General features: G+C 44.4%; 1 protein-coding gene and 1 long non-coding RNA gene across 8 annotated transcripts in view; one reads left to right on the top strand and one right to left on the bottom strand.

Annotated features, from left to right (window-relative positions):
• IKBKB (inhibitor of nuclear factor kappa B kinase subunit beta) overlaps nucleotides 1-10051 on the bottom strand; it is a 69401-nt gene extending 59350 nt beyond the window's left edge. For 3 of the 7 annotated variants that reach the window (XM_017664780.3, XM_017664784.3, XM_017664786.3), the window contains exons 1-2: nucleotides 9909-10048; nucleotides 9152-9274 (exon numbers count right to left, since the gene is read on the bottom strand). In XM_017664780.3, coding sequence (XP_017520269.1) covers nucleotides 9152-9256 — 105 coding nt within the window. In that variant the 5' untranslated portion in view covers nucleotides 9257-9274; nucleotides 9909-10048. Of the gene's footprint in view, nucleotides 1-9151; nucleotides 9275-9689; nucleotides 9830-9908 lie in introns of those variants that run through there. The other 4 variants (XM_036999042.2, XM_017664785.3, XM_017664782.3 and 1 more) reach the window with 4 other exon arrangements.
• LOC108399796 (uncharacterized) lies at nucleotides 9215-13057 on the top strand. The gene is made up of 4 exons (XR_005056203.2): nucleotides 9215-9346; nucleotides 9486-9815; nucleotides 10197-10323; nucleotides 12636-13057. It is a non-coding gene; the product is annotated as an uncharacterized lncRNA (long non-coding RNA).
• Nucleotides 13058-13705: the final 648 nt, after the last annotated feature.

Below are 13705 nucleotides of genomic sequence, written 5' to 3'. Positions count from 1 at the left end.
CAATCAGACAAGAAAAAAAAAGGCATCCAAATTGGTAAGGAAGAAGCAACTGTTACTATTTGCAGATGACACAATACTATACACAAAAAGAACCCTAAAGACTCTATTAAAAAAAAAGATTAGGACTAATAAGTGGATTCAGCAAAGTTGCAGGATACAAATTCAATATACAGAAATCTGTTACATTCCTTACACTAACAATGAACTAGCAGAAGGAGAAATCAGGAAAATGATTCAATTTACAATTGCATCAAAAAGAATAAAATACCTAGAAGGAAACCCAGCCAAAGAGGTGAAAGACCTGTACTCTGAAAACTAAAAGACACTGATGAAAGAAATTAAAAGCATATATCAAGGGAAATCTATCTCACGGCTCATGGATAGGAAGAATATTGTCAAAGTGGCCAATCCAGCCCAAAGCAATTTAGATTCAATGAAATCCCTATTATAATACCAATGGCATTTTTCAATGAATTAGAACAAAGAATCCTAAAATTTAAATGGAACCATAAAAGACCCACATAGCCAGAGCAATCTTGAGAAGAAAGAACAAAGCTAGGGGTATCACACTCCCTGATTTCAAGCTATTTTACAAAGCTACAGTGATTAAAACAGTATGGTACTGGCACAGGAACAGACCCACAAATCAAAAGAACAGAAAAGAGACACCAGAAGTAAACCCACACATTAATGGTCAATTAATATATGACAAAGGAACCACTCATATACAATGGGGAAAAGACAGTCTCTTCAATACATGGTGCTGGAAAAATTAAACAGCTACATGCAAGAGAATGAAACCAGATTACTCCTCAACACCACATACAAAAGTAAACTTGAAATTGATTAAAGACCTAAATATAAGACATGAAACCATAAAACTCTCAGAAGAAAACGTAGGAAAAAAATCTCATGAACATTAGCATGAGTAATTTTTTTCTGGACATGTCTCCCCAGGCAAGCAAAACAAAAGAGAAAATAAGTAGGACTGTAACAAACAAAATCTGCACACCAAAGGAAACCCTCGACAAAACAAAAAGGCAACCTACCATATAGGAGGATATATTTGCACATGGTACATCTAATAAAGGGGCTAATATCCAAAATATATAAAGAACTCATAAAACTCAAGATCAAAAAACAAGTAACTCAATTAAAATTGGGCTGAAGACCTGAACAGACATTTTCCCAATGAAGACATACAGATGGCCAACAGACACATGAAAAGATGCTCTCAACATCACTAATCAGGGAAATGAAAATGAAAATTACAATGAGATATCACCTCACACCAGTGAGAATAGCCACTGTTCAAAAGACAAGAAATAACAAGCATTGGTGAGGATGTGTAGAAAAGCCTGGTGGAAATATAAACTGGTGCAACCACTGTGGAAAATAGGAGATTCCTCAAAAAACTAAAAACAGAAATACCATATGACCCAGCAATTGCACTTCTAAGAATTCACCTAAAGAAAACAGAATCACTAATTTAAAAAGATATATGCACACCTATGTTCACTGCAGCATTATTTATAATAGCAAAAATATGGAAGTAACCCAAGTGCTTACTGATAGATTAATGGATAAAGAAAGTGTGCTTTATATACACAATGTAGTATTACTCAGCCATAAAAAAGAAGGAAATGAAAAAAGAGGAGGAAATCTTGTCATTTGTGACAACATGGAGGGACCTAAAAGGTATCATGCTAAGTGAAATAAGCCAGGCAGAGAAAGACAAATACCATATGATTTCACTTGTGCATGGAATCCAAAATATAAAAAAGAAATAGACCCACAAATATAGCCAATAGGCTGTTGGTTACCATGGGGGGGGGGGTGGCGGAGAATGGGTGAAATACATGAAGGGGATAAAGAGGTACAAATTGTAAATTGTAAAATAAGTTAGACATATGAGTGGAAGTACAACATAGAGAATAAAACCAATAATATTGTAATACCTTGGTATGATAATGGGGTAACTACACTTACTGTGACAAGCATCTAATAATGTATACAATTATCAAGTCAGTGGGTTATACATCTGAAACCAATGTAATATTGTAGATCAACTTTATTGCGGTTAAAAAAAAAAAAAATTCAAAAGGAACTGACTGAAATCTTTTAAGACCGAAACAGAGAGAAGCTGAAGCCAATGTAGTCTTGTCAAGTGAGGGGACAAGCAAACATGAGGGCTATTTCAGGGAGAGATCGTTGATAACACCTTAGCTTTTGTTATCTTTATAACAGCCAGTGCACACATTACCTCATTTCATCCTCATAAGATCTTTTGGGATTTGAGGTAGCACGTCCCAGCAGAGTGCACAGAACATATGATATTTGTAAGCCACCTGGGGAAGTTTCCAGAGGCTTCCAGAGAGCAGCTGCCCCATGTCCTGCCCGGACATGCTGAGAGCTGAGGGATCACTCTTAGACTCCTCAAAATCCACATGGGAAGTTGTGGCATAGAGCTAAGATTTGAGGCCTGGTGTGTGTGACTGTAAGTCAAGTGGTTTCTTCCCCTTATTCCCAAGAGGGGCTGCAGGTCGAGGTCACTCAAGTCCTCTCCTTTTCTTCTCCTTTGCATTTAACAAAGGTCTTATTGAAAAATACCAGCCTGTCTAAATGTACCGATACGTGGTTTGCACTGACCCTTGGGCTGATGGTGTCAGGGAGTGCAGGTGTGGTAGGGATTGGTAAGAGAATCAGACTCAGAAACAGGGGAAGGGCCATTTGTTACACAAGTCAATATTCATTTTAGAGCTCTCTGTCTGACAAGAAGACTTATGCATGCTGTCCTCAAAGGTGGGTTTTCCCCTTTGTGTTTCGAAATGGTTGCGACTGACTACGAAGAACTGAGAATGTTCTAAGAGGGGATCCCTAACCATGGAGAAGTTCCAAGCCGTGGCAGAGAAAGCATGAGATTGGGATTCAAACAGATTTAGGTTCAGATTCCAGCTCCTTAGTCTCTCTGGGTAAATGACTAAAGCTCTTTGCACATATTTCCTTAGCTATAAAATGGGAATAAAGACAACAGTCCTTCCTTTTAGGTTTATTGTGTAGACCAGAGATAAAGCAAAATACCAAGTATGCTGGCACACAGCAGGTTTTCAATAAATGATGGGTCTGATTATCAAGCATCACTTATTTGATTGAGGATACATACAATGTAAGCCATTTCTTGCAACAAACTAAAAATAGTCTCTTTTGTAGACAAGATAAATACTTGGAGAATTAAGGAAACATATATGGTTGCTAAATGTAATTATTAAAAATGACTGGAGTTATCAGAGAGAAATGCAAATTAAAACTACAATGAGGTATCACCTCACACCAGTAAGACCATCCAAAAGACAAACAACAACAAATGTTGGCAAGGCTGTGGAGAAAGGGGAACCCTCCTACACTGCTGGTGGGAATGTAAATTAGTTCAACCATTGTGGAAAGCAGTATGGAGGTTCATCAAAATGCTCAAAACAGACCTACCATTTGACCCAGGAATTCCACTCCTAGGAATTTACCCTAAGAACGCAGCAATCAAGTTTGAGAAAGACAGATGCACCCCTATGTTTATCGCAGCACTATTTACAATAGCCAAGATTTGGAAGCAACCTAAATGTCCATCAGTAGATGAATGGATAAAGATGTGGTACATATACACAATGGAATACTACTCAGCCATAAGAAGTGGAAAAATCCAACCATTTGCAGCAACATGGATGGAGCTGGAGAGTATTATGCTCAGTGAAATAAGCCAAGCGGAGAAAGAGAAATACCAAATGATTTCACTCATCTGAGGAGTATAAGAACAAAGGAAAAACTGAAGGAACAAAACAGCAGTGGAATTACAGAACCCAAAAATGGACTAACAGGTACCAAAGGGAAAGGGACTGGGGAGGATGGGTGGGCAGGGAGGGATAAGGGGGGGGAAGAATAAGGGGGGTATTAAGATTAGCATGCATGGGGGGAAGGGAGAAAGGGGAGGGTGGGCTGTACAACCCAGAGAGGACAAGTAGTGACTCTACAACATTTTGCTAAGCTGATGGACAGTAACCGTAATGTGGTTTTTAGGGGGGACCTGATATAGGGGAGAGCATAGTAAACATAGTATTCTTCATGTAAGTGTAGATTAAAGATTTAAAAAAAAAAGAAAGAAAGAAAGAAAAGGGGGATTACTCCTTGATAGGATAGAACTATTGGTAAATCAAAGATCAACGCATGCTTTAAATATCCTTAATGTTGATCACGTAAAGGGTGTCAGATGTCAGATGATCAGCTATGGAGGTACTCTTTTCTGATAATATTCCTTTCTCTTAATTAAAAAAAAAAAAAAAAAGCAATTCCTGTGTGCTGACCTCCAATGAGTTCTGCACAGTGGTATAGAGGGCATGTCAAAGTGTGGGCAAAGGGTCTGTTTGTTTCAATGCAGAAGATCAAGGCCTAGCTTGGCTACCCAGAAAATGAACTAAGATACGATATGAGGAGGAGCTTCCGGCATCAGCACTCTCTGGAGGACTTGTGCCGGGGGATGATCATCAAAAAGCCTCCACAGGGATCCGGACAATACTGCGGTTGTGGCTGCATCCACCCCACCGTTTCCTGGACTTGCCATTGGAATGAGGAGGGAGATGTCTAGGCTGGCATGTGCATACAGTGAGACAACGAATTTGACTGGATCTGTACTGTTGGAACTCAACCAGGAGTCGGGAGGGGTGCAAGTTGTAGCACTCCAAAATCTTATGACTATAGACTATCTACGGTTAAAAGAACATATGGGATGTGAACAGATCCCAGAAATGGGTTGCTTTAATTTGTCTGATTTCTCTCAGACTGTTCAAGTACAGTTGGACAATATCCATCATATCATAGACAAATTTTCACAAATGCCTAGGGTGCCTAAATGGTTTTCTTGGCTTCACTGGAGATGGATGGTAATTATAGATTTGCTTTGTTTATGTCACTGTATTCCTATTATGTTAATATGTGAGCGCAAGTTAGTTGGTAGTTTAAAACCTATATATGCTTAAGGTACTCTACAAGAAGACATGTCAAAGAAATAATCAATCCTCCCATGTTTTCTTCCATATGCTACCTCTATAGCTTTTCTTCTTCCTTCCTAATTACAACCCTTAAATAGAATTCGTGCCTCATATCGAATTTACCAAGTATCATAATTCCTCCAGGTGGTAAAGATACCTCGAGACAAGCCACAGGGCATAAATCTGCAAAGAAGTAAAAAGCTAACCTTTTCAAACAATATGGCTTCTCTCTCACTTACCAGCTTTACATTTCCCTGTATGGCCCCGGAAGATGACTGGTTAGCCAGAGACGGGTAAGATTCCTCAAGGGAGGAACAACCTAAGACAGGCACAGTCGCAGGGGGGCCATCAGGTGAGAAATTGGGGATCAACAGAGGTGAGTGAGGCTCAGAACCTCACCCCCCCTGTTTTGAGAGAAATCTTCTGCATCCGTGGATGTTTTGCTGCCCTTGTCTAGCTTGGATTAATACTTAGTGCATAGGCACACACCTGATCATCTACATTTGCCCTCTTACAGCACTAAACTATGTTTTCTACCTTTATCTTGCATCTACCTACCACTTCAGCATTTTATTAAAAATAAAAATAATAATAATAATAAAGGGAGAAATGTGGGATCCACATATAAATCAAGTATAAAAATCAAATGAATATTCATATTTGACCTGATTGTTTATAGTTCATAATGCATGATCAAAACCGAAAGTTTCTGTGATGAATGCCCTTGTACTGTTCACCATGTAAGAATTTATTCACTATGTAAGAATTCGTTCACCATGTAAGAACTTGTTCGTTATGCTTTAGAAGATTGGAGACTGACGAGAATTAGGCTTGAGATGGATTAATGATTGTACATTGAGCATTGACCCCCCCTATACAGAATTTTATTGTTGTTAACAACCATTTGATCAATAAATATGAGAGATGCCCTCTCAAAAAAAAAAATGACTGGAGTTAAGGCATCAGTACCGTGCAATCCCAGCTGCTTTCTCCAAGGGGCTCTGGGTATGGAGGGGCTTCCACCACAGAACACACCACTCATGTTCTCATCCTGGCTTTTGACTAAAGAACCTCGCCTAAGGATCCAAAGAGGCCTAGGGATTTTCCCACCTGAGCCACAAGCCAGGAGGGTGCTGGAGAGCTTCCTGGCCTGAGCCAGGCTCTGCAGCAGGATTCATTTGGTACCTGTGAACAGCTGATGCCTCTTGCGCCCTCAGCCCTCCAGTTTTTATTCCACCACTAAGTCCTGTCAATTTTACCCCTAAAACAGCTCTTATGCCTGCCACTTCCCCCATCTCCATCTCCATCTCCACCAGCCAAGTCCATTTCTCACTGGGACCACTTACTCCCAGGGCCTCATAACTGTTCCCCCCACACAGCTGGGCAGTGCCAGCGGTGTCCTGGCACAAGCTCCTGAGAGTTGAGTGTTAAATATTCAGGAATTCAGCAAGAACTGGTTGTTAACCTGTCAGCAGCTTCAAAAAGCGGTGGTGGGAGTAGTCACCCTGGGGAAACTGAGAAACACTACTCATTATGGCTCTTTTCTGGAGAGCTGACTTCCTAGCACACTACTGCATGGGCCCCTTCTAATCCACCCCTGCAGTGGACCTCCCTTCCACAACTTCTGCAGCTTCCCTTTGCTCTCTGACGAAAACAAAACCCCCTGGCAGGGCCTCTCACCTATACTTCAGCCTCCCTGGCACCTGGCTGCCCCTCGTCCTCCCTCTGGCCACCCTGGCCCCTCAGTCCCACCTACTTGCCATGACCTGCCCTCCATAGGGGCTCTGAACAGGCTGCTTCCTCTGCCTGGAACTCTCTTCCCACCTTCTCTGCCTGGCTAGCTTCTACCAATTCCTCAGGCATCCGCTCAAGTGCCATTTCCTTGGGGAAGCCTCCCCAAGCCCCTGACTGACCCCACGGGAGAAGGTCTCACTGCACTGGACCCCTCTTACCTTCCTTGGGAATTTACATTTGTAATTACTGATTAATGGCTCTTCCCTATTCCAAAAAGGTCTTTATCACACAGTGAATGACTGTGCACCTAACACATGGGTAACATAAAGATCGTCACTCTGGGGGAACTGAAAAAAAGTCAAAGCCAGAGAGAGCCCTGGCACACAAGAGCTTAAGCCCTCACAAGACACACTCCTAACATACACGGAGGCAGAATATGCGCACACCAGTAAGTGGAGCTGAGAAATTCAATGCAAGAACTGACTCCCACAGAAAGAAGAGTCTGTGATGGGTTTCTGGAGGTTACAGTCCAGAGCTGACCCTGCAGGAACCGAAAGAGTTATGCAAAGCTGTCCAGGAGACAGAGGCTTGTCCCTGAGAAGGCTCAGCAGCCAACATGTTAGGAGCCAATGAGGGAAGGTAATGCTAGAAAGATACGGTGAGGCCAGACTGTAGAGGGGCCTCCAAGGGCAGAGTGAGGAGTCTGGCTTTTTAAACATAAAGAACAAATTTGGGTGTTTGAACAGAGGAAGGATCTTGAAAGTAGTGATTCTAGAAAACTCATCCATACACATACTCTCTCTCAGGGCCTGTATCTATAAAGCCAGAAACAAATTCCATCTGACAATAGCTTTCCAAACCCAGAGAGCAAATGGAGGCCAGTTTGAGCTAGAGATGACAGACTCATGGTGCATTTGCACAGAACTCTTTTTGAAGGAAATCAAGACATCTCTACTTCAGCTGCAATGAGATCCTTGCTACAGTCAAGACTCTAAAAGCTCTGGCCTGTCTAGAGGCAGACCAGCCCAGTTACCTGTGGGGTTGTAAGATGACCTGGCTCTTCTGCTGCAACACTAGGCCCCTGGCTATACTCTGACCAGAACAAATTGGAGCCATTTTTTTCTAAGGCCCCCTGAGCCAGAGGGTTTGCTGGAATTCTGGTTCCCCAGTGGAGGATGAGAACCACCAGTGCAGAGCTGTACTCTGCCCTCCGGCTCTGGCCCCCACATTCCTCCAGGGTCAGTCCATCAACTCAGAGCTGACAGGATGCAGGGCAGAGCCTGGAAGTTTTCCAGTGAACTGATAAAGAAGAGTGCTGTCTGGAATGACCCTCTGACATGGTGGCCAGCAGCCTCAATCACCCTCTCTGCCTGCTGCAGCTATGTGCCATCCCTCTAATCCAAAAAAGGTGTTTAGTAGCCCTTGATTAAAAAGTTAGATGCCATCCATCAAGGACTTTGGTGTGTTCCAATTTTGGGTCAAGAAGATAGTTTAGCTATTTGGTGAGTAAAGATTCCCTAGCAGTGGTCTCCAGATGGGGTAAATGTACTCCAGAGGTTACCCAAGACTGGAATTCAAAAAAAATAGAAAAAAAAAAAAAAGGCTAGGCTTTTCTGAATATTAACTTTATAGTAACCTCCTCAGATCATTTGTCGGAAGATCATGTGTCACTTTGGAACTTGAGGTATCCTGAGGAAGATGGGCGCTCTGCAGGCAGGGGTGGACAGAGACGTATGGAGACACGTCACAGGTTATGTGTGCTCTGTCGAGTAGGATTATGGATTGCATTATCCAGTTTGATAAAATGATTCTTGTAAAATGAACAAGTTACTAAAGAGACTCCTGCAGGGGATTTCAGTCCTGTGCCACCAGCACAAGCAAACAGAAATATGGAAGAACACTCCTAGTGTGCGAAACTCATGTCAAACACATAAGAACAGACAATGGGAGCTCCTAAGATCAAGGAGAAATCCATCCAAATTATTAAAAATTATAACAATTATCTGAAATACAAATTTTCATCCACTATCCTTGATAATAATTCATTCACGTGGCTCTGTGGATTTCGTGCTGTGAAGTACTGCAAACAATACAGGGAAGTGGTCATAACTGGTAATTTAAAGTACTTGAAAAAGTAATTTTAAAACACTTAAAAGTTATTTTATTCTCACCCTTCAAATTATTCTTTTGTATGTTTTACAGTGTGCACGATAGTCTAATGTTAGCCCAGATGGGTAATTTTAAATACATGTAATTGAGGCTGAAAGTTTAAAAGGTCAAGCACATCCAGCACCGCGCGGGACGACGCAGTGTGAGAGGAGCCCGTTTTCCCGCCCCAGCCCCGGCCGCCCGGGCTCTGCCCAGCTGCGCAGAGCCCCTACCTGATTGTGCCACCGGATGACGTTTCCAAATCCCCCTGTCCCCAGTCGTTCTTTCATTTCCCAGGGCCCACATGTCTGGGTTGGCAGGGAAGGTGACCAGCTCATACTGATGCTGGGCTAACTCTGTAAGCAATGTGGGGCGGAGGACAAAAAGTTAACGTTAAGAAAAAAACGGAACTCAAGTTGATGCAGCAGGTAAGCGGTAACTGCCCTTCAAAGTGGGAAGACAAAACCGAGCTGGTTTTCGTTTTGTGAATCAACCAGTTCGCTTGCTGTGTGTCTTGTTTTGGAGGCAAGCTTTTGCCCTTCTCACCTTCCCCCATCCCCACCTCAGCTGCTGTGGAGGCAAGCAGGGAGGACAAGGACTCAGAGGCCTCCGGAGGGGAGCCCCGGCCTGGACCCCGGACCCGCGCGCACCCTGCCCAGGGGGCGGAGGAACTCCTCTGGGCGTGCCCACGGCCGCGTGTGTCTCGCACACTAGAGATGAACGCGGCTCTCCCCCAAAGGCGCCCACCTCAAAGCAGCCACTTGGACCCACCCCGGCCCGGGATGTTTTCCTGGGATCCCAACTCCGGGCCGCACGACAGAAACGCGTCCACGCCCCGAAACCCCCGGCTTTTAAACTCCACTGAAGCTTCTTCAGGACCCTCAGATGAGGAGGGAGGTGCGAGCGCGCCCGGGCAAGACGACGTGGGGTGCGCGGGTGGCACCCGGGCCCGCGTCTGCAGCCGGGGCTCCCCGCTCCCCGGGGACTCACCTGTCCGCGGGGACGCGGGCCGGGGGAGGCGGGGGCTGGGGCGGCCAGAGCGGGGGCGCTGGCACCGCCCCAAGACATTAAAATGCGGGAATCTTAAACCTGCCAGCCCCGCGCAACTTCCTCAAACACTTCCTGCTCTGGCGTCACGGGGCACGTGGGCTGGGCCGCCCTTAAAGGGGCCGCGCGCTCCGCGGCGCAGGCCACGCCCCCTGCCCGCGCTGGCCTCCTCGCCGCGGGAGCCCGCTACCCCTGCCCTGGCGACACCGGAGGCGTGCGTGTACTTTCCAGGTGCCACCAGCCAAGCCAAACATCCTGTACTCCCGAGATAAAAGGGCAGCCCTCAAACGAGCCGCGGAACGCCGGAGCTCTCCTGAGCCGAGTGACTTCACCTGCAGCGGCCTCTGGGACAGGGAAGGTGGGAATTTCCACACCCCAGCCCTCCTGGGGGAACTTGATGGCGCTTCCTAGACTTCTAACTAGGTGGAATTTCCCGCGCCCCCGCTAGGATTGATTTAGGATTACTTACAAGAACTGCCGCAGGCCTTGTGTCCTCCTTGCTGTGCTCCCCTTGTCTGGAGGTTCTTTGGCTGGGAGTCAAGAATGATAAATCACAGCTGTACGCCTTAGAAGTGGCAGCCTCCGCTGCCCCCATTACAAAAATAAAAGCGGGGAAGCTACTAGTGTAACAGCTTCAGCCCCACTGATGTAGGAAAACCGTGAGAGCAGCTCTCAGCCCTGAAGCTAATTGTTCATTTCCAATCTACTGGATATTATAAGGGTTCACCTCCTGTCTCCTGGGCATTATAAAAAGGTGTTTTACTATGGAGTGTCTCAGTTCAATGACATTGTATTAGCAGACAAATGTGTGTGTGTTGGTAGTATTACTCAGGCAGGAAAAAGGTATTAAAGGAAACCTGAAGATACAGAGTGCTTACCAAAGTGCCAGGCACTGTCTGACGTCTGTGTTTAGATTTCCTCATCCAGTTCTCAAGGCAACCCTACAAGCTAGACAATATTGCAGTATTATTATCCCCATTTTACAGATGAGAAGACACTTGCACAGAGAGGAAAAATCTTTATCCCAAAATCGCAGGCTTGTGAGTAGATGATCTGACATTTGAACCCAAGCAGCTGGTTCTGGGGCCTATGCTCTTAATAATTTGGTCAAAAGTAGCATACTAAGAGGTTGAGTAGGACAAACTGGGTTTTGAATCCAGACACTGCTAATTGACAGCTTCTGAGACTTTAGGGCCCAGTTAACCACTCCAAGCATCCATTTCTTTTAAATGTAGATAATATTAGGTTGACTTGCATGAAATGGTGTTTTTAAAAATAAAACCAGAACAGTCAAAACACCAGCAACAAAGATCATCCAGCTTCCTCTGCTTCAGCCTAAGAGCAACAGGAGGACAGGAGGGCATGCAAGTGAGAAAGGAGGCGCCAGCAGGGCTGCTGTGAGGACAGATAAAGTATGGCGGAGCCGTGCCTGAGCAGAGCACCAGGCTGAAGCCAACTCTTAGGTACACATGTCAGCCTAAAAAAAGAGAGCTGCCCAGTATTTCTCGATTTACCCTATCATCACTGCGAAGTAGCACATCAGCCTCAAAGCAGGGAGAGAAAGGAACATAAATTCATAGTTGTAAAGCCCTTAGAATAGTGTGTGGCATATTCGAAGCACAATGAAAGTATTTGCTTAATAAATGAAATTTTTAAATAAAACATTTACTGAGCACCTACAAGTGCTGCGCCCTAGGGAGAATCTATTTCCTGTATGACTTCATAAAAGGTTTCTCTTTATACCTGTCACCTTGCAAATCACTGACCTGAGAAATTTAGTGAACCGTCACTGAATTGCCAGAAGTTCACTCTGTTCCACCATAATTTAAGAGTTCTCATTTGCTCAGCTCAAAATAACTTGGTTTTTCAACTGAACATAAATCTCTCTGATAAGGTCACATACTACAAGATATTTTAAAATTTAATGATGGCCCAGGAAGGGGCCTCTGAGTGTTACCACATCCCAAGATGTTTATCATCTTACACCGTTTTTCTCTCATAACATGTCCACTGCCTACATCTGGTCTCTATCCTGCTTTAGACATGTGAACAGACTCTGTATAATAAATGTTCAGATGCAGCCAAAAAATACTCCTTTTTTTCCCTGCTTTGAGGCTGAGTGTGCTATTTAGCAGTGAATGTAAGGGAATCAAGAAGCTGAGCAGCCCAAGTGCCCAGCACAGCTCTGGGCACCCCTCACCCAGGGGATCCAAGCAACGTCTCCCTCATCAGAGGCACCTAGAATCCTACTGGGAACATTAGACCCACAGAAAGCCATCAAGTGAATAAAGATTCCAGTGCTAATGTGTTCTGCTGTGGAGTCAGGAACTACTAGTGATAAGGATAAAGTTTCTAAGGGGGGTATTTTTAAACCTTCCCAAGGTAAGTCAAAGATAACTATCGTCTTACTCAGTCTTTTTGTGCCATCAAATGAGGAAACTCTGCTGCTCACCTAATAGTAGCCAAGCTGAGCTAAGCACCTTTGAGAGAAGAAAGGGTTGTTTTCCAAATAAATCTTGGAACTGAGTCATAGTAAGAGAAGTGAGCTTAAAAGATAGGAGGGCAATGAAACAGACCACTCAGGGTAGGGAAGATTTCCCCAGACAGTCTGCTTTGCTTCAGTGATTTCACTGACTTTCATCATCCTCCCCTTTTGTTTTATTTATGCAGGTCAGGACTTGCTCCTTCAACAAACACAAACTTCCAGAAAAGTTAGAAAACTCGTTTAGATGGAAGACATGAAGAAATCTGCCTTTCTTCTAGGGGACCTGGCAAGAGGTGGGGTGGGCTAGTGGAAACCAAAGGTGACATGAACTTGGACTCAGACCCTTCAGGGCTCAGTGAAGAGCTGGCTACAGAGGAAGGAAAGAAAATGAGCGTCTTTTTTTGTGAGTGTGACCTGAGCCAATGGCAAAACTTTCGAGGAGCAGGGCCAGCCAGGCCATCATGCCTCAAACCTGGGTGAGACACTCAGAGCCCTGAGTCACCTTCCCTGGAGAAAGGACAGCTTGCAGAAAAAGTCACTTTGGGTGCTCCCTTCATTTATATGCACACATTATTATTCCACTAAACTCAAAGAGGAAGAAATATACTATCCAGTACGTGTATTTCTTCACTCACCTTAGGTCTGAGCTGCTGCTTTTGCTCTGTGCCTGGTACATCATAGGGGCTCAACAAAAATGTGCCAAGAGAATAAGTGAACTGGCCACTGCAAAGATCAGGGAAACTCTCTTGTAAACATTTGGTTATATGTGGCATCCGGAAGCCGAGAGACATGAGTTCCAATCCTGACTTGGTGTTTTCTTGGCTTTGGGAACTCGGGCAGTTTAACTGAACCTCACTGAAACTCGGTTTTCCCATCTGTGAAATGGGAGCTCCTCGTGGTTCTATGGTTTAAGTAAGAGTACATATATAAATGTAAAGTGCCTAAGGCAGAGCCTGCTGCTTACTAAGACTCCTTGAATAGTAGTTATTATTAATGCTGTTACTTTTTTAAATGCAATAAGCCAGAAGTCGGCTGAGATCTCTGTCCTTTGTGGGCTCTAACCTTGCCCCTTACAGTGAAAGACCTCTTGTGCCCTTTCACTTTTCACCTCCCTGCAGGAATTTGATGTACAGAGATGGTGGTATGCAATGGTGGGTGAGGCAGGTCGGTGTTGCTTAGTCGCCTCTGATTCTGAGCTATTTTTCCTGAATTCTTCACGGCCTTTTCTAAATAAGCCCTGCTTTCTACCACAGCT

Source organism: Manis javanica, chromosome 12 (genome assembly GCF_040802235.1).
Source record: "Manis javanica isolate MJ-LG chromosome 12, MJ_LKY, whole genome shotgun sequence".
Lineage (NCBI taxonomy): Eukaryota > Metazoa > Chordata > Mammalia > Pholidota > Manidae > Manis > Manis javanica.
Note: the sequence above shows the minus strand (reverse complement) of the source record. Positions and strands in the feature narration are given on the sequence as shown.